The following is a 20,526-nucleotide window of genomic DNA, read 5'->3' on the forward strand; positions in this document are numbered from 1 at the left end:
CTCAACAGTAAATCTTCAAAAGGACTCTCCTCCTAATCTTGGGGCTATGGCCAGTTGTTATCGCTGTTTGACAAATAAGGAAACTGAGGCTGGGAGCAGGAAGACGTCTTGCCGGGTGTCAGCTGACCATTTGTGGTTGAGGTCAGGGATCTGAATCAGGCAGGTGCGCTCCCCAACCTCTTTTCTCAATTGCCATCGGCACTACTACCACCTGAGTGTAACCGACCAGCTAGCCAAGGCACAGAGACACATCTAGTCTCTGCCACACCTGTCTGGGGGGAACCACCAGGGTGTGAGCCACGGAGACGCGAGCGCTGCGCGCGAGGGGCTGCGGAGAGCCAGGTGAGGGCCCTCAGCCAGGGGGCGCGCCAGGCCCGGGGGAGGGGGTGGTGAGTGTGTGAGGCTGGGTGTGCCCGGGAAAGCGGCCTGTGCGCGCCCGCCCACCTGCCAGTCACTAGAGAGCAGGGGCCGGGGAGGGTGGGCGGTGTCCCGACAGGTCCCCGTGTCCCACCCCCAGGCCAGGCTGGACGCTCCACTCGCTCTGCCCAGGCCGAGGGCGCGCGCCCAAGGAGCCTGGGAGCCCCGCCCGCCCGGTGGCCCCTCCTCCGGGAAGGTAAGCACCACCTTCTCCCCGAGCGGCGGGGAGAGCCGGAGGCCGGCCGTCGCCCCGCCCCCGGTGAGTAGTGACCGCTCGCCGCCGTCGCCGCGGCGCACTAGGGGTTTCTGCGCCGCCGCTCGCTCACCTGCGTCCCCTGCCCGCCCCTCGGTGCGCGCCGGGCCCGCCCGCCTCCCAGTGCCAGCCCGGCGCTGCGACCCGCCGCCCCCGCCCGCGCACCCCGAGCACCACCATGAACTCGCTCTTCAGGAAGAGAAACAAAGGCAAATACAGCCCCACCGTGCAGACTCGGAGGTGAGTAGACGCCGCACGCCGCGCCCGGGACGGCGGCGGGAAACCAGCGCGCTGAGGGGCGTCCTAGGCGGGAAGCACAGCCCCGAGCGTGGGGGCAGCGACCTGGCCGGGAGAGCTGCAGAGCGCCCCCGAAAGCGTGGCCCAGGGGGCGGGGAGCTGAGCCGGGAGTGCGCGCCAGGAGGGAACGCGGCTCCGAGGGACACCCTTGAGCTGGCGAGCGCTGCCAGGGTGGGAATGGGGGTGGGCGCTGGGGGCGACCAAGGGGAAACATGATACTTGGCACCGGAGATTGTAGGAGCCCAGGGAGCATTAACTTGGTCACCTAGGGCGTGGAGAGCTGAGCTGGAAGTACAGGGGACTTCTGGAAGTACAGGGTCGCCCTTGCGCTGGGGGTTCTCCCGAGATGGGACGCACCGCAGGGGTGGACGGTGGTGTGTCGGGAGGAAGCTAAAGCTAAGGCGGGGGCGCCGCAGGGGACTCAGGAAGTTTCGTGTAGGGGCTCACGGGGGAAGGGAAATTGAGCTGGGCTGGGGAGGGGGGCGCTCGCCAGCGCTTCTTGGAGAGCGCGCAGGTGCTCCTGGCTTGGTGGGGCTGGGGGTGGGGGTGGTGTGCGGCGGGAAGGTGGTCTGTGTGCCGCCTGCGGCAGCTGTTCCCCGTACCTGCCACCCTGCCCTCCAGAGCGTCACCTAGAAAAACCCGTGGGTCTGTATGGGGTCGGTGGGTTGGGGGGAACAGGCTGAGCCGCCCCTTTACCTCTGCCGGGGTTTGCGTGGCAGCTGGGCGTCATCGGAGCCTCCTTTTCGCTGCCTGACTTCCCAGGGGTGCGCCCCACCCCCCAGCCCAGAAACTGGCGGCGTCTCTGAGCCTCAGGTTCCCAGGGCGGCCTGGGAAGGGAATGACATGTCTTGATGTGTTTGCGTTGAGACGGCAGCCCACGTCCGTTTTGATAAGCCTAATGTATTCATTTAATAACCGGTTTAGGGAAGCCTCTTGGAGATGCTGAGATTGAGGGAAGGGGTGGGACTTCAACGCTTGCAAATATGAGTTGGGGGGCTCCTGGATAGGACGGTGCGCTTTACCAAGCTCTATTCACGCGGGAGACTCAGAGAATTGCACTGCCCACCAGCCTGGCAGTGTTCACCCTAACATGCCCTCACGCCACCATAATCCACACTCCTTTCCAGGCCCAGAAGGTGGGAAGACTCCGGCCAGGGCTCCCACAGTACTCTTGCCATCCAGACTCCTCAGCAGGTGCAGGCAGCCCTGGGCACTCCATTTCTGTGAGTTCCAGGTTTTTCAGAAACTGCATCCCCTGTGATTTCAGGGTTCCCCATCTCTGCTTTGGACTGTTTCAAGCTCAGAGGCATTTATTTTCCCCTCTAAAGTCTCCCCCCTCCCGAGCCTCCCCAGGCTTTCACAACCCCAGAGGTTGGGCAGGGCCCTCTATGCTGTTCCTCTGTGGCTGAGTCCAGCTGGCTCTCAGACCTAGCTGGGGTCCCGTCCAGTCCCTGGGCTGTTCCCTGGAGCATTGCACAATCGCATACTCTGTGCCAGCCATGGGGGACTGCTCTGTTCTCTCCCCACCAAGACTCGGGCTCCTCCAGTCCTTCACACATGCACACACCCACACACCGGGAGATGGGCCAGGCCTCACCCTGCCCTCTGCCTCCCCCATCCCTCCAGACCCTAATCCCTTCAGCTGTCTGTCTGGTCCCCCAAAAGAAGGTTGGACCTAACAAGGTTATGATGAAATCGTACAAGCTGGAAGGGTCTTGGCTTTCCCAACAGAGGATAGGAAGGAAGGAATTCCCATAAGCTTCATGGACTCCAAGGGCCTGGGGCAGCAAGGACTCAGGGTCCTACCCCTCTGTTGTCCCCTCTTCCCTCCCTGCATACTTCTGGCCCAAGGCAGCCATCCTCTGCCCTTGGCTGACAGCCCTGGATCTCAGATCTCAGATTTGAGGTTCTTTCTCCAGGAAGCCTTCCTGATTCTCTCCCCAAGGATGGGATGATAGACTCTGCCTTTGGGCTCTGTGGCCTGGGACAGACAGCCCTGAGTAGGGACTGGGAGCTTCCCTCCCTGATCTCACCAGACCAGTGCATCCTTCTGTCCCTGCCCCTCAGTAGGGACAAGTTCATGGACTGGGTTGTGGGCTGGGGAACAGCCTCTTGCTCCGTTCTCTCAACAAGAATCTTCTGAGTGGCAGTTGGTGCCTAGCACTGTCGTGGAGCTCCAAGATGTGGTCACTTGTGACGGGGTCCCTGACCCTCAATCTTTCACCCTGGGGTGGTCTCCTTTATGTGAGGGAGGGTGGGGTTGCCAGCAAGAGGTGGCGAGTTGGGTGGGAGCTCCGGTCCCGAGAGCAGAAGGCCTCCCTTCTGATCCCAGGTTTGCCACAGGTGCTACAGGCAAGTCGGGGAACCACCCTGAGCCTCACCTTCCTCACCCGCAAAGCTGGGATGGTACGAATACGTGTCTCCAGCATGAGGTCCTGGGAGGGGGGCAAATGTGACCACACACAGAATGCCCCTAGCACACAGGAAGTACCCAGACAGAGGGTCAGTATCACCCCCTTCAGTGCACAGGACCCAGGATCCGGAAACAAGGGAACCACAGAAGAGCCCTCTTGGAGAAAACCGCCTCTCCCTGTTTGTCCGCCTTCTAGCATCTGAAACTGGGGAGGGCTGGGACAGGTGAACCCCGCTGCTCTTGTCACCCTGGTTCCTAATAACAGGTGTGGGAGCTGATGTTCACACCTAAGCTAATGACAGGGTCAGGCCTAATAGTGCAGGTCACCGAGGATGAGCACAGCCATCCAGCCCAGCAGGGAAGGTCTGGAGGGGACCTAACCCTGAAAAGCGGCTGAGAGTGCAGCCCCTAGCAGCTGCCCCTTCCTGGTTAGGCAACCCAGGGCAAGCTGCTTGGCCTTTGCTCTGGTGTTTCCTCCCTTGTAGAATGGGCATAAGCATTGTTGTGGGATGATATTGATGGCATGAAGATTAAATGAAATAACATAGGGAAAGAGATGAGAGTTCTAGGAGGCCTCAATCTATGGCTGCTGTGATGATTATAACTACTGAACAAATGCAGATAAGACACCTACCATGTGCCTGGGGTTGAACTGGATGCTGATGGAAAGGCTGTGCACTGCACAACTCCAGGGCTGCTGTTTTCCCAGGGAGGTGGAGGAGACATTGACAATCTCCTTGTACTTGATGGAGTTATGCTTAATTACTAGTGTAGCTACAGGACTGTGTCTTGGTGGTGGGACTTAGGGCCGGATAGATGAGGTCTCTAGCGCAGCGACTCTGGTGTGCCTGACTGGTCTGAAGTCAGAGCTGTCAGGGCGGAGACCTAAGAGATCAGGCAGGACTTCCTGGGGAGGTGTCCATCCTGTCATGGGGAGGAGTGGACTGGTTAAAATCCGGCTTGGGAGTTAGACTGAATTCTGCCTCCGTTTGACTTTGGCAAAGAAATTTGGCCTCACAGAGCCTCAGCTTCCTCATCTGTAAAATGGGACTCATTTGGCCCCTCCACCTAGACATGGGTCCCAGTAAGCCCCCAGCAGCCTGGCCTCACCTCTCAAACTAACCTGAGTGTCATCCTGCAAGAATTAACCTGTCTTAACAGGGAGCACCCTGTGTGGGAGGCGGGGCCCAAGGCTTTAAGGGCTGGTGAAAGGGGTGCCTACCCTCCTGGAAGCTGGCTGGGGTACCCTGAGCCTCTTGGTGTTTGAGAGTACAAAGTCTGATGTCAGTCAGGTGTGAGTTCAAGTCCTCCCTTTGCCCCTCCTGACTGTGTGACCATGGACAGGTCACTTAACATCTCTGAGTCTTAGATTCTTCATCTGCAAAATGGGAGTGATGATAGCACGCCCCTGCTGGTAAGGTTGCTCGGTGCCCAGCCCCCAGACTGTGTGAGGGCGCAGTCAACTCCAGCACCGATCAGCACACACTGTAAGGGTAAGGCTAGTGTTAAGCCCAGAGCTGACCAGGCAGTTGTCTTCTTTTCCCAGGTCGGGCAGGAGATCCGCTGACTCCCATCCATTCACCTCACCATTCATGGGGCCCCCCACCTCCAGGAGATCCATGGAGACACACCTGCACCCACTGATTAGTGACAGCTGGAAAGCCTGACCGATTTGGGGAGGGCTCTGTCAGCAAAGCCCACCTCCAGCCACTGGGGTGGTTTGTACTGGAGGATCCCACCATTTCTCAAGCACCTTCTGTGCCCCCAGCGCGGCTGTGGGTGTTACAGTGTCTCATTCTGACACCGTGCCAGCCAGTCTGGTGCTGGTGTCTCATTTCACTGAGGGTAACACTGAGGCCAAGAGTAAAGGCACTCACCTCCCCTTGTAGCTCACAGGTGGCCGACGCTGGGGGCCCAGGAGCCCCTGGGAAGGGAAACTAGGTCTTCCCACCCACACCTGGGTCTGGTGGCAGCTCTCTCCAGGGACTGCCCCAGGGCAGATGGTGGAGTCACTGGCTTTTGTATTCCCTGACTCCGCCCCAGCAACCCTGTCTGCTTCCCCTCTCTGTGGCTTTGCCCTCACTTGCCCAGTGCTCCTGTTGGCAGAGGGAAGGAGACCTGATAAATTAGATTCAGAACAGAACAGCACTGAACCTTTGGAATGGCTGCTAATGGTGGCATTTCGAGCATTGTCAGGGGCAGTCATCTGGGGATGGGAAGTTTTTTGGGGAGAGGCTTAGCTCAATTCACACCATTCAGGCAATACTCCAAGGAGGGTGAGGGGCACCCAAAGGGCCTGGGCACTAGGGAGAAGCTGCCTCTAAGAGCATTTCCAAGGCTCCTTGTCAAGGGAGGAGGACCTGGGCTTCCCAGCTCCCTCCTACTCCAGGCAAGGGGCACCTGCCCTTCTCCCGGCCTGCCCCAGCCTGTCTCTGGAGGGGGAAGGGGAAAATGGCCTCTGGTCTTTGTTCTCTGTGCTCTTGGTGGCCCTTCTGTGTTTCAGCCTCCTGAGCCTGGGCAGGGAGACCCCTGGTCCCCCAGGCAGGAGGTCGCTCTCTGCAGGGGCCAGCCCTGCATTGTCCTCAGTTCTGCCTTGCTTATCCTTGCCTAGCCAGCAGCGCAGGCCCTCTTGCCGGCATACTTCCAGTAGCCTCTTCACAGTTCCTGCTTCCACCCTGACACCTTAGTCCCTTCTCCCCATGGCTGCCGGGGAGCTCTTTGCAAGATGCAGATCTGATCCTGTCCCCTGCTGCTTAACCCTTGCCCCTTTGCTCTCAGGCCCTGGTTGTGGCAGCCCTGCACACATGAATCCGTGTCCTCACCCTGTCCTTTCCACACCACATCCAACCACATGGCCTTTGCCTACACTGTTCCTTTTGCCTGGAATGCTCTTCCCACCCCTCTTAGCCCATTTCTATTCCTCTTTCTTGGTTGGTCTCTGTTCCTTAAGCCCTCCCTAACCTCTTGTCCTGCCCATCTCCTTGATCCTTATCTCAGCAGCCATTTAACTCTGGTCCTTTGGCCAGAGGGAGGTGGATATCTCCCCTCCCCACCCAAGAGACTGGCTGGTGTGGCACATGTGCTGAATGAACGAATGAATGAATGAATGAATGAGGGTGAGCCATGAAGGACTGCTAAGATGCTCCCCCTCCTTGAACCCCTCACAGAGCACACACACGCGTGCACACACACACACATATGCACGCGCACACGTGCACTGACCAGGAAGGTGGGGGTGGGACAGAGTGTGAGGGCCTGAACAGAGAGTGCCGTTGACCCCTGTCCTCATCCAACCACCTTCTGTGTGCTCGGTAAGCAGGAGGCAACAATGCAGGGTGGTAAATGCTGGGACAGTGGAGGCAGAGGGGCCCCGAGCCAGCCCGAGGGCTTCTGGGGGACGAGCAGGGGGTGGGTGGATGGAGAGAGCCTGGAGTGGGATGAGGTGGGGTAGGTGTCTCCAGGTGCATCAGCCCGAAAAGTCATCAGTGAACAAAGCTAATGAAGGAGACAGAGTACATTTATGTACATTTGAAAAACATTCATACAAAGCAATTTGATGTTTTTGTTTGTTTGTTTGTTTTCTGGATGCAGACAGAGGTACGTAGTGGAGAGCATGAAACGGGCTTAGGAGGAAACCAGTAGCTCCAAAATCACCCTCCCCCAGAGGAGGTGGCCGAAGGGGTAATACACGATAACATCGTATGTCTTAGTAAACAAAATCCAAAGCAAGTACGGCAGTGTGGGAACATCAGCCGCGTCTTGGTGGTAGGGTTCTTTTCTGTGCTTTTGTGTGTGTTTGAGCTAGATCATGAGTTTTCAGGTCTTTAAAGTGAGGAGTGGGATGGGCAAGGAGAGCTGGCAGCAGGAACAGCATGGGCGGGAGCCTGGAGTCCTGTGTCTCAGGGTCTGGTCATTAGTGGGAGAAGGGGTCATGGGGAGAAGGGGAGGTAAGCCCAGGGGGGCTGGTCCTGAGGCCAGAGGAGCAAGACTGGAAGGCAAGCAGGATGGTTCTGGATCGGGAGACACAGATGGAAAGTGTCAGGAAGGCAGCAGAGGGTACTGGGAAAGCTGTGAACATACAAGAGGCTCAGGGTTGAGTCCTGGCTTGGAGTGGCCGCCCTAAATGATGATATGTGGTGTTTCTCAGCCCCGATGGCTCTGTTTCAGGTGAGACTCAGAGTTTAGTAGCCTGCCCAGCGACCCTGAGCTGCTCTAACACGGACATTCTGAGCTGGGAGCAGGCAAGCTGGCCACCAGAGTGTCCCAGCTGGCCGCCTGGCCCACCCTTGCCTGGGCGAAGGGTTTGTCAGGCCTTGTAAGGTAGCTGCCCGCCCAGCCACTCCCTGACCGGCAGCTCCGTCTGTGGCCTGCTGACCCCGGAACGCTGCAAGGAAACGACTGTGTGCGGAACTCCTCGCTGCCCCAGTGGCCTGGGCTGGGGTCTCAGACTCCCAGCTTTTCTGGTTTTCATTTCTCCGTCCTGGGTGTGGGGACATTGTGGATCCAACTGAAGGTTGAGGAAGGATTCTCAGTCTGTGCCAAGAACTGAGAGGTCTCAGTCCTGCTGCCACGATTAAGGAGCTTCACTCTTACAAAGTATAAAATGAGCAGCCAAGCTCCACTGTTCCTGAAGGGGAGGCCGGGGCCCATGGGCAGGGACAGAGGGCATGGTGGGTGGAGTAGAAGGAACCTGAGTTTGGGAGTTGCAGACCCACCTTTCAGGCCCTGCTGTGCTGCTGGCCTCATTCCTACCCCTCTCTGGGCCTGACAAAGGCCGGGACTTTGCATGCTGTGCAGTCACTCCCATACCCCCAAGAATGGTGCCAACCACACGTAGCACTCAGTAGACAGTGGCAGAAGGTCTCTCTTGACTCTGTGGGTTGGAGGAGCATAAGCTTGTGGAGAACACTGAAGACAGTGGGTGTACAACATCAGGGATATAGTAGGTGCTTAATAAAAGGAGCCTGGTACTCCTGGTCTTGAACCTGGAATGACGTCCTGGCTTGCAGGGGCACTGAGATTGGCTTGAGTCCAGTTTAAACCTTGCATAAATCTTCAAGATTAGCCCTGATGTTACCCAAGGCAAACTTCTGCATGTGGATAACAGGAGCCCAAGAGCACACGCCTGACACGGGCCTGGAGGTTGGGTGGCTTCACTGGGCGGAAACAGATTAGGCCGGGAAACGGATCTGCAGTTACTACACCAGCAATCTTCTCTGTTTAGGACGTACTTCCCCAGGATTAATAGCTGGGTGTGGAGGATTTTACTGTCTAATTACCATGGAAGTTTCTAGTAAGGAGAGTATCAGTCAATTGACCAATCAATCTGGTATTTACTGTATGTTTCCTGTGTACTGCTTTCTTACAAGACTTCCTTCCTGTAGAGATTTGGGGATTCTTCCTCAGTCCACTCCCCCTAACCCTGTGACACATTACTGTGGTTCATTTCCGGGTTCTCAGCCTTGGAAGTACATTAGATTCATATGGGGAGTTTAAAAGCAGTGTCCAGGCCCTTTCGCAGGCCGATTAAGCCAGAAAATCTCTGGGGTGGGGCCCACACCTCCGTCTTTGGATGTGTAGCCAGGGTTGTGAACCCCACATTTATACTGGTAACTTTGATCCGTCTCGTCCGTGAGATACACACACCTACCTTGCTTTCCCATTGCTGTAGCAGCTGCCCGAGCTATTGTGCTGTATTCCTTTATTCTCAACTGTCCCGTATCATTCTGTTTCAGGTATGTGTCCTGTGAAATGGCACAGAGCTGGCTTTAGTTTTATTTTTGTATTCTCACCTGAGAGTCTTATCTTTTTTTTTTTTTAAGACTTTATTTATTTATTCGACAGAGATCACAAGTAGGTAGAGAGGCAGGCAGAGAGAGAGGAGGAAGCAGCCTCCCCGCTGAGCAGAGAGTCCAATGTGGGGCTCGATCCCAGGACCCTGAGATCATGACCTGAGCTGAAGGCCGAGGCTTTAACCCACTGAGCCACCCAGGCGCCCCGAGAGTCTTATCTTTTAACAGGAGAGTTTGACTCATTCACGTTTATTGTAATAACTGATGTGTTTGCACCTACCTCTGACATGTTAGTTTGTATTTCTTATTTATCATGCTTTCTCTTTTGTTTCCTTTTGGCTCTTTTCCTTCATTTAATTGGGTCAAGCTGTATTTTTCGCAATTAAGTTAGGATATAAAGCCTGAATGAGACAGAGTGGATGAAAATACGCTGACCCAGGCATTCTGAATCTTTGCAGTTATAGTCATTGGGGTGTTTTGCTTCATCCTACTTATTAGGTTATAAACCTTTGGACTGTGTGCCTGGTGGATGTCTGCCTTTGGTTGAGGACATGATCCTGGGATCCTGGGATCAAGTCCCGTGTGGGGTTCCCTGCTCAGCGGGGAATCTGCTTTTCCCTCTCTCTGTTTGCTGCTTCGTCTGCTTGTGCTTGAGCCACCTTCCCTCTGTCAAATAAATAAATGAATCTTTTTTTTTTTTATTTTAATTATTTATTTGGCAGAACAAGAGAGCACAAGCAAGGGGAACAGCAGAGGGAGAGGGAGAAGTAGTCTCCCCACTGATCAAGGAGCCTGTTGCAGGGCCCGATGCCAGGACCCTGAGATTCTGCCTAACATCAACCTAACTGACTGAGCCACCAAGCGCCCAATAAATATAATCTTAAAATAATGAACCTTTGGACTTATCTATCTTTGGGGGGGCAGTTTGGTGCCCTTAATTTCAAGTCTCGCTTAGGTTTGAAGGTCAATAAATAAGTGTTGAATTGAGCGGATGTCTGATAGCATGTTAACAACTCCTGTCTCGGGTTGGTAATGGAGAAGGGCCTGTTCCCAGGGCCTGTAAGGGGGATGGAGAAATGACGAGTTGGGGGTGGGGCTGAAAGGTAACTCAGGAGTGATTGACTAGAAGACGGCTGGGGTGATAGCAGTCATCCGTCTGGATGCTTACTAGTCCAGTGACTGCCTGACTTCAGAACATTCCAGGGCTCCCAACTGCACCCAGCAGAGCATGGTACCTGCATGTAGAGGGCCAGAGCCCCTAAATCACAGCCCCACATTCTTTCCCAGGCCCCCAGAGCTGCCCCAGCCAAGCTGCCCCTCCTCCCGAGTCCCAGTCTGTTCCCTGGGAGCAATAATAGTACCAGCCTGGAGGGGCTGTTAGGAGGATCCAAGTGGAAACATGTGTTAGGCCCCGGAGCAGGGTCAGCCTGGAGAGGTGTTCCCTCTGTGCTGATTCCTTCTCCCAGAAGGCCTGCTCAGAGGGACAGATCGGGAGCCCCTCACGGTGGCATCTTAGGAGGATGTCTGAGTCAGTTGCCACCACTATTACTCAACCACTGGGATTAATTGTACTGAGGCAGATGCCAACAAGATGTAAATCACTAGGCCTCCCCTGAGTGGGAAACGCCTTGCTGCTTCATCCTGTCTCCCCAGTGTCTCCATGTCATTTCGTGGATGGGTATTGATGTCACCCTTGTTCTGAGAAGGTGTTTCTGGAGCCTGTTCTAATCCTGGCACCACCACTTCCCAGCTGTGTGACCTTGGGGGGGGGGGTGCAGTTCTCATCCCCTCTAAGCCACAGTTGTCTTCATCTGGAAAATGGGGGGTTAGGAATTGTGACCATGCTTTCAGAAGCTCAGTTCAGTACCTATTTATTGAGCCCCAAAGCTGTGCAAGGCCTGGAATTAAGGGCCACAAAGTGCCCTCTAAAAGATGAGTCGGTCCTGGGATGCCTGGGTGGCTCAGTCAGTTGAGTATTGGATTCTTGGTTTTAGCTCAGGTCATGATCTCGTGGTCCCGAGATCAGTGAGATCACGCCCAGCACTGGGCTCTGTGTTCAACGCAGAGTCTACTTTCAGATTCTTTCTCCCTCTCTCTCTCCCACTTGGGCTCCCTCCATCTATAGAATAAATAGATAAATCTTTAAAAAAAGAAAAAGCTGAGGGCGCCTGAGTGGCTCAGTGGGTTGAGTGACTGCCTTCAGCTCAGGTCATGATCCTGGAGTCCTGGGATCGAGTCCTACATCGGGCTCCCTGATGAGCAGGGAGTCTGCTTCTCCCTCTGACCCTCTCCCCTCTCATGCTCTCTCTCTCTTTCTCAAGTAAATTAATAAAATCTTTAAAAGAAAAAAAAAGAAGAAAAAGCTGACTACATCCTTATTGTCCAAAAGTGTATAGTCTAATAAAGGCAGGATTAAGAAAAGTGCCCAATGGGGGCATCTGGCTGGCTTAGTTTGTGTCGTATGATCTTGATCTCGGGGTTGTGAGTTTGAGCCCCACGTTGGGTGCAGAGATTACTTAAGATTAAAATCTTTAGAAAGAGAGAAGTGTTCAATGACTGTAAGAGTGGCTTTCTCCCCGGACTGTAAGATTTCAGTGGATCTGGTTGGGAAGGAGCTGAGGAGGGCTATAGGTACCTAGCAGGTGCCCTCAGTGTTTAGCACTCATTTCCTGAGTGCCTCTCGTGTGTGCCTTTGTGTCAGGGATGGACAGATGTCTGGGAGGGACAAAAGGAAATGGGGGCCGAGGGATACCCAGCACCAGAGGTACACCTCCCCAGCAGGTCTGGATGTCCCCAGAGAGCACTCCTGCCCTGGCTGGCCCTGGAGGCAGGACCCAGAAGAGAATGATCCTGGCCAGCAGGCAGCCAGGTCCCTGCTCTGGGCTCTGGGAAGGGTGAGGCTGGTTCTGGGGAGAGGTGCGCACTCTTACGCATTCCAGACATTCCAAAACCGATGGCTCCTGCCCACCCTTCCCCTGCTCCGGTGCACACCCACTGAAACAGAATTAACCCCCAAAGGGAAGGATGGATAGACGTGGTCAAGGGCAACCCGGGAACTGACTGAGGCCTGGAAGCCTAGGTGGTCCCGGCCAAGGAGGAAGAGCATTTCCCGCTAGACAGATGCCTTGTGCCCACCACTTTCTGTCTCTACACACAGAGAAAGTTGAGTTGTGATTGATGGGAGACAGAGCCGTTCTCGGCAGGCAGGGACAGCTAGGGACACGGTCATATGGCAGGGTTGCAGCACCCCTCTGGGGGTGTGATTTCATCCCCAGGGTGGCAGGTCCTGAAAGAGGCCAGGGCAGGAGAGAAGCTGTTCTCCCAGCCTGGAGGGAGAGATGGCAGGGAATGAGCCAAATGCCGATGGGTCTGCCCTGGGGCCCGGGGGCAAGGACGTTCCAGCTCTGGGGGCCTGGGAAAGGGTGTGAGGCTGTGGTTTATGGGCTCTGGCCCTTTACATGCAGGTACCATGCTCTGCTGGGTGCAGCTGGGAGCCCTAGAATGTTTTGAAGTCAGGTAGCTGGGAATCTGTAGACCAGACCTGGCCTTGGGGCAGGTGCCAGGGCAGCCTGCGTAGATCTGGTGGGAGAGTGGCAGAGAGCAAAAGGGATGACCATTTACTGAGTGTCCCTAGGTACCGGGCTCTGAGCAGGACCACTAGATCCTCTGAGAGCACCCATCACCTTTACTATGGCAGAACCGATGGGCTTGTAGCAAAGTGGCCAGAAGCCACAGAATCGCCTGAACTCTGCCGTCCTGCTTGGGAACCACCAGTCACGTGAGGTGTGTTTAGAATAAGGCAAGATGGGCTGCAATTTAAAACTGCATGGCATGGGGCGTCTGGGTGGCTCCGTGGGTTAAAGCCTCTGCCTTTGGCTCAGGTCATGATCTCAGGGTCCTGGGATCGAGCCCTGCATCAGGCTCTCTGCTCAGCAGGGAACCTGCTTCCCTTCCTCTCTCTCTGCCTGCCCCTCTGCCTACTTGTGATCTCTGTCACATAAATAAATAAATAAATAAAACCTTAAAAAAAAAAAACCTGCATGGCAGCCTTCAAGAGATGTAATAGGAAAATGGGATGTAAAATAACGCATTAATAATGTTCCATGGACTACCTGTCAAAGTAATTTCTTACATTAACTAAATAACATATCATATAACAATTAAGTTCCCCTTTTTCTTTTGACTTTTTTTTTCATGTGGCTGCTGGAGAAATTTAAACCCCAAATGTGGCTTGCTGCCTATTTCTACGGGACAGCAGTAGCCTTGAATGCAAAGCCACATAGTACAAACCCCCACTTGGGGATGCTCCCGACCTGTGTCTTTCCGTTCACCGCTCCACAAGTAGACACCATAACCCTATAAATGGATGAGGAGATTCAGGTAGGTGGGAGCAGTAGCACATCTGCTTACGCCAGACACCTGCGCGACTCATTGCCCTGTTGCTGGGGTGAGCGATGCTTTGGGTGCAATCCTGAGCCTCTGCCATGTGACTGCCACATGCAAAGTGCTTTGCAAGGATTATCTCCTTGAATTGTCTCAATTCTCTGGGGTTGGACAGATTCTTATCACCATTACACAGACAAGAAAATAGGCAGAGAGAGACTAAGGCTAAGTCTGCCCGGGTCAGAGCAACACCAGACCCTACATTCTTTCTCTGCGCCAGGATGACTCAGTTTCCCTCCCTGCAGGCAGGATAGAGAGGAAAAATGGGCCAACTGGTTTAGCATGACCTGGGCACGGAGAGCTGAAGGCAGCAAGGGTGGCTCTTGCTGCTAGCTGGAGGGTTGGCGATTCGTGGTGTCCTTGGAGAGCCTGGGTCTCTCCTGGAGGCAGGAGGCTGGGAAGCAGGTCCTTCCACTGGCTGCTGAGCTTGGGAAGGAGTTAGATGGAGTGGGTCAGTTGGGCATGCAGTCAATAAACCAAGTCTTAGCCGGGGTGGTCCTGGAGGTGATCTACAGAGACCCCCACCACCAAAGTCCCAGCTGGTACAAAGGCCCTGAGGCAGAAAAGGCTGGGTACAAGGGTTAGGTCTGGGCGTCCTCTGGGCCTTGGGGAGGAGTGTGAACTCTATTCTCAGAGCATTTGAGATGCTCTGATGCCGTGGCAAGTTGGAGTCCAGACAGTGGTAAGATCAGGTTGATTGTGGACATGTGCTGAAGCTGGCTGGAGGCAGCAAGAGAGTGGGTATGGGGAGGCAGTTGGGGGTGGCTGTTGCACTGGTCTAGGTGAGAAGTAGCAACCTTGATCAGGTTGAGACCACAGGGCAAAGGGAGGATGGAGGCACAAGAGATCTGTTCCTGGGTGGAACCAAGGAAGGGAAAGGGAGGGGTCTGGGGTGGTTCTGGGTTTCTGCTTGAACAACCAGGTAGACGGGCCCTCCCTGCTCTCCCATTCTGCGGTTTCCCTCCTACAGATGGGGGAGATTCTTAGAACCGCAGAAACCCTGCGGTGGAAACACCATACCTTTCAAATCCCAAACCTCTTTCTAAGCCCAAACCCAAGACCAGGTCTGGGATCCGAATCCTCCCGGCAGCCTTACTACCCATGTATGTACACCAGCCTCTCCCTGCAGGGATTGGAGGAGATACTTCCAAATATTGATGTTACTTGCAAATTTCCCATGTCTGGGCGAGGTGACAGCACAGGGACGAGCCGGAACATGTTTTGGTTTGTGTGAGAATCAGTGTGAATGGTGTGCCGGCCCCGGGTCTTTTTTTTTTTTTTTTTAAAGCTTCCCCGTGCCAGTGGGTTCTGCCTTCAGGCCTCCGTTGCCGGCTTTTTATCATCTCTTTAAAAGGAGCCCAGATCCCTGGACAGTGACCCTCAAGTGGAGGCAGAGAGCCTGGCCTCACCCATATAGCCACTCTCTCTCTTTCATTTAAACCCCTGGCCAAGCACTGCGGCAGGCATACTGCCATGAGCCCCACTAACAGATGGGGAAACTGAGGCTCAGAGAGGCTAAGTAATTCACAGCTTAGTAAGGACTGAGTCAGGATTCAAATACAGGCCAGCTGCCATGTGTCTGGGTGCTTAACCATCAGGCCATACTGCCCCTCCAGCCAGGGAAAGGGGTAGGGAGCACCTTCCCGAAATTAAAGCAAGAAGAGGTAGGCAGCAGGATGGGGGTGGTTAGGGTCCCCTGAGATGCCTGTGTTCTTTTCCTGCTCATATACTCCGTTCGTGGTGTCTAGATGACCTGGTCACCACCCGTGTCCCCACTTCTCTGGACGGTACCCCTGCTGGCCTGCGCACTACCTCCCCAGGCTGCTGCTGACCTCCTGGGCTTGGGTGGCCTCCTGCAGAGCAGGTTGGACTGTGGTTATTGAGTTTCTAACACCCGGGGACCGAACGGGGGTACCTGATGCCGTTTCAAGCTGTCAGGCTCTCTTCCCGCTGTTGCAGGGCTCTGAGTGGAGCCTGGGACACAAAGAGACACCTGTTCTAGGCTGGCGCCTGCAGGCTCAGACCCAAAAGGCCCTTGTTTGTCCCTCAGTGTGGCCTCCAGCCCAGCCCAGGGCTCTGGGGAGGTGCCAGGCAGCCCCCTGGCCGGCTTGCACCCCGTGTTTTCCTCCTTGCGCCAGAAGTCTCGCATACAGACGAGGCCATGTAAATGGGGCTCCCTGGCATACCTTGGACAGGACCCTGGCTCTCCCGGGCCCATGCCAGACCCCAGCCTCCTCAGCCCAGGAGGAGAAAATGAGGGCTGATTCCCTGGAGAAACGGGCCCAAGTCTGCCTAGGATCCCCCAACCTGGCTTGTGCCTCCCATATAGCAACACCTGGGCAGGGCCGGGCCAGGCTGGGCTGGACTGAGGGGACCGTCGTGGGGACAGCTGAATCCTGAGTCCTACCGGCTTCTACCTACCGGTGGTGGCTTGGGTCACAGCCCCACCTCCTCCCTGCCTGCACACAGGTGGGCATGGTAGATGCCATTCCCATCACCAAGATGTCCTGTAGGGGTTGGCTGGAAAACCCAGAAAGCTGGAAGGAAACTTTAAAAACTCAGCTATAAACTTGTTTCTAACTCCCCGGTTTTCCCCTCATGTCCTTTTTCTGGTCTAGGACCCCACGTCACAGTCAGCGGTCCTGTCTTCTTAGGCTCCTCCAGGCTGGTGGTTTCTCAGTCTTGTCTTTCGTGACCTTGACACTTTTGAGGGGAGCTGGTCAGGTGTGCCGTAGACCGTCCCTCGGTTTGGGCTTGTCTGCTGGCCTCTAGCCATGAGATGGAGTCCTACACTGAGAAGGGTTCCTTGGAACCTGTCCTCCTTGGTCCCCGGGGTCAGGTGTTCTGCTGTGCTGATATGCCTTCCCCTGGGGAAGTGAGCCTTCTGTCTTCTCCACTGTGAGTTCACTGATTTTCAGAAGAAACCTCTTCTGCGGGACCAGGCGTGACTGGCAAGCAGGGGTCCCCAGGCAGAGCCCAGTCCGTGGCTCAGGGAGCCACACGAGGGCTCAGGTGCATGGCGAATGGCACCCCCTGTGGGGGAATACAAGGGCAGTGGGTACGTGTTGTGTGAATGAGCCGCCTTCCTCACCGTTTGTGAGGCCTCTCCGGTGTGCTGGGTTGTTCGAGGTCCTTCACCGAACAGTACGTGTTGAACGTCTCCTACGTGCCCCGCACTGGTTCGGCCCCAGTTGAAACCGGGGAGGTTTCCACTTGTGAAGCTACATGATCTCTAATCTGCTTTTGGGCCTCCTGAGGCTGCCCTGAACCTCCAGCTCTGTCCTTGAACCTCAGAGTGGCCTTTGAAACCCAATTCAGGTGTTTCCAGTAATGCTCCTGACCTGTCCTCCAACCACCTCACTTGACTAGGTGGAATGGACTATCCCCACTTTACTGATGGTAAAACAGAGGTTCAGAAGCATAAAGGAGCTCCTCCAAGCTTACCCCAATGGCGGGTGTAGTCAGGATTTGAACCCTGTCTGACTCCAGGCACTAGCTGCCTCCTGTATGATCTCCGGTAGGTGCCTTTGCTTCTGAGGGCCTCGATTTGCTCATCTGTGTAACGAGCAGGTGGGGCTGGATGACTTCCAAGCCACCTTCTAGTACCAAAGGCCTCTTGCCCTGACAACCTGTGTCCGTGTTAAACTTCTGAGTAAGTAGAAGGAGGCCGGGTGTGTCCCTCTCCCAGCATGTCACTCCGACGCGTCTCCCTTCTCTGGGGTGCGGGCACCTCGGCTTTCCTGGCTCTGCCGGTGATTGTCATTTCCGTGGGTGGGACAGGACTGGACGGGGGTGGTGGGGAAGGGCTGTATCTTGGTCTTCATCGGTCGGGCTGATGCCCTGTCTGGCTGTCCCCGTGGGTCTTATTAGTGAGATGAAAAGCTGGACTGGCCAGGCAAGTTCCCAGTCCTTTTGGGATCTCCGTCTCCTCCCTGCACGTTCCTGACCTGCCCACGGTCCTGCATTCCTGCACTCCTGGCTGGAACGCAGGACCCTGTGGGGCCTCTCATTCCTGATGATGCCAAACCCAAAAGGCAAAATTACTAAGACTGTGCCCCAGAGGCCTGGATTAGATCCCCAGCTCTCCTTGTCTCCTGGTAATGGGACTCGGGCCAAGTTCTTCTTAGCAGTTCTTCTATCAATGCCTCAGTTTCCCCATCTGCAAAACTGGAGAACGCTGCAGCTTCAGCAGTGGTGGGATCGAAGGAGCTCATCTATATGTGACTTGCTCAGCACTGGTGGGCACAGAGTCAACTTCCTGTGTGTTAACTAGCATCTTCAAGGCAGCTGGCCATAGCCTGGAGCTGGTCTAGCCTCCATGGAAAGCAGGAGAGAAGGCAGGAAGAAGGCTAAAAGGGGTGAGGAAAGAAGAAACAAGCCCCTATCACTTGCCAAACAATGGCTCTTGCCAATTTTTTTAGTATCAGATTTAATGAGATGTAAGTCACAAAGCATACCGTTCACTCATTTAAAGTATACAGTTAGGGGCACCTGGGTGGCTCAGTGGGTTAAAGGATACAATTAAATGGTTTTTAGTATATTTATGGAATTACCCAACTATCACAATCAATTTTTTAAAGATGATTTATTTATTTATTTGACAGACAGAGATCACAAGTAGGCAGAGAGGCAGGCAGAGAGAGAGGAGGAAGCAGGCTCCCTGCCGAGCAGAGAGCCAGATGCGGGGCTCGATCCCAGGACCTTGGGACCATGACCCGAGCCAAAGGCAAAGGCTTAACCCACTGAGCTACCCGGGTGCCCCTATCACAATCAATTTTAGAACATTTTCATCACCCCCCCCAAAAGACCCCATACCCTTCAGTGCTCACTTACTAGCCCCACCCCCGGCCTCGGCCATGACTAATCTGCTTTCTGCTTCAATGGACTGGCCTGGTCTAGATAGTTCATGGAAATGGAATCCTACCATAGGTGACCTGTTGCGTCTGGCTGCTTTCACTTGGCGTAATGGTTTTATGGTTCACCCACGCTATAGCAGATATCTGTGCTTTGTTCCTTTTTTCACTGAGTGATATTCTGTTGTACAGATATTCCACATTTGTCCATTCATGGGTTGATGACCACTTGTGTTGTTTCCACTTTTTGGCTATTGTAAATAGTGCTGTTATGAACATTCGTGTTTCGTTCAAGTTTTTGTGTGGGCTTATGTTTTCATTTCTCATGGGTAGATACTTAGGAGTGGAAGTACTAGGTCATGTGGCAACTTTATATTTAACTTTTTTTTTTTTTTTAAAGGAAAGGCTTTTTGTTTTGTTTTGTTTTTAAAGATTTTATTTATTAGGGGCGCCTGGGTGGCTCAGTGGGTTAATGCCTCTGCCTTTGGCTCAGGTCATGATCTCAGGGTCCTGGGATCGAGCCCCGCATCAGGCTCTCTGCTCAGCAGGGAGCCTGCTTCCCCCCGCCCCCCGCCTGCCTCTCTGCCTACTTGTGATTCCTCTCTCTCCCTCAAATAAATAAATAAAATCTTAAAAAAAGAAAAAGATTTTATTTATTTATTTGACAGAGATGACAAGTAGGCAGAGAGAGAGAGGAGGAAGTAGCTCCCTGCCGTGCAGAGAGCCCGACGAGGGGCTCGATCCCAGGACTCTGGGATCATGACCCGACCCAAAGGCAGAGGCTTTAACCCACTGAGTTACCTAGGCACCCCATTTATGTTTAACTTTTTTTTTTTTAATTTTTTTTTTTAAAGATTTTATTTATTTATTTGACAGAGAGAAATCACAAGTAGATGGAGAGGCAGGCAGAGAGAGAGAGGGAAGCAGGCTCCCTGCGGAGCAGAGAGCCCGATGCGGGACTCGATCCCAGGACCATGAGATCATGACCTGAGCCAAAGGCAGCGGCTTAACCCACTGAGCCACCCAGGCGCCCCTATGTTTAACTTTTTAAGAAACTTCCAGACTACTTTCCAAAGCAGCTGTACTGTTTTACAGTTCCCACCCTCTAGTGAATGAGGATTCTGATTTCTCCATATCCTTATCACCAAATCGTTGTGATATGTCTTTCTGATTATCACCATCCTGGTGGGTGAGAAGTGGTATCCTGTTGTGGTATAGGGTACTTGGCAGTGCATGCCTCAGATGTCCTGGGAGCCCTGCAGGATTGTCACAGGAGGTTGTTAACAGCATGGACTTGGGGGCCTGCCTGGGTTGGAATTCTGGCTCGAACACTTAATTACTGTGTAACTTTAGGAAAGTTACTGAAACTCTCTGGTCCTCCATTTGCACATCTGTAAAGTGGGGAACAATAATATCCTGACCCCCTGGGCCAACACCTACCTCACAGGATTGTAATGAAGATTAAGAAGTGAGCGGAGAGCCTGGCATGTGGAAAGTAAATACAAGCTCATACTATTCTGGTGATGGTGGTGGTTGCCGTATGTGTGCTTGTGATTTTCCCAGCACCCCTGTGAGTAGCTGTGAGCCCTGTATTTGATGAAATGGCCTCTAGAACAAGACTGCCTGAGCAGAGTTCTGGGTGTATGATGCTGGACAAGCACTTTGACATCTCTGAGCCTTGGTTTCCTATAAAGTCCCTGGAAAGGGGCACACGGCCCTCCCCTGGGGCTTAGGGTGAGGATGTTGAGGATGAGCCTGTGAACATGTCTGATGTCTGGCGAAGTGTGTGTGGAAAGTACCAAATTATCACAATACCTTGGTGGGCATCCCCTGTAGACAAACGGAGAAGCGGAGGTATCTCGAAGGTAAGGTGCTTGCCTGAGATGGTCCAGGCAGCACATGGTCCCCTGGACTTGGAGCCCATGCCTGTCTGGCCAGAAGCTCCCATGGAGCCCTCCTTTGTCCTCTGCCAGGAACACCATGTTCCTGAGCCTGGTTATTCCACCCTCCCCCCATTTTGTCCCCTTTCTGGTGCTAGGATTTGGCTGGAATAATGGG

At 54.2% G+C, this 20,526-nt stretch overlaps 1 protein-coding gene across 2 annotated transcripts in view; it reads left to right on the forward strand.

The window, feature by feature from the left end:
- The first annotated feature begins 420 nt into the window (after positions 1 to 420).
- Positions 421 to 20,526, forward strand: part of PPL (periplakin) — a 44,564-nt gene continuing 24,458 nt past the window's right edge. The window contains exon 1 of one of the 2 annotated variants that reach the window (XM_082713074.1): positions 421 to 910. In XM_082713074.1, the coding sequence (XP_082569200.1) occupies positions 849 to 910 (62 nt within the window). In that variant the 5' untranslated portion in view covers positions 421 to 848. The remainder of the gene's footprint in view (positions 911 to 20,526) is intronic. The other variant, XM_082713075.1, reaches the window with a different exon arrangement.

The sequence above is a fragment of the Mustela nivalis genome (assembly GCF_964662115.1).
Source record: "Mustela nivalis genome assembly, chromosome: 19".
NCBI classification, from domain to species: domain Eukaryota; kingdom Metazoa; phylum Chordata; class Mammalia; order Carnivora; family Mustelidae; genus Mustela; species Mustela nivalis.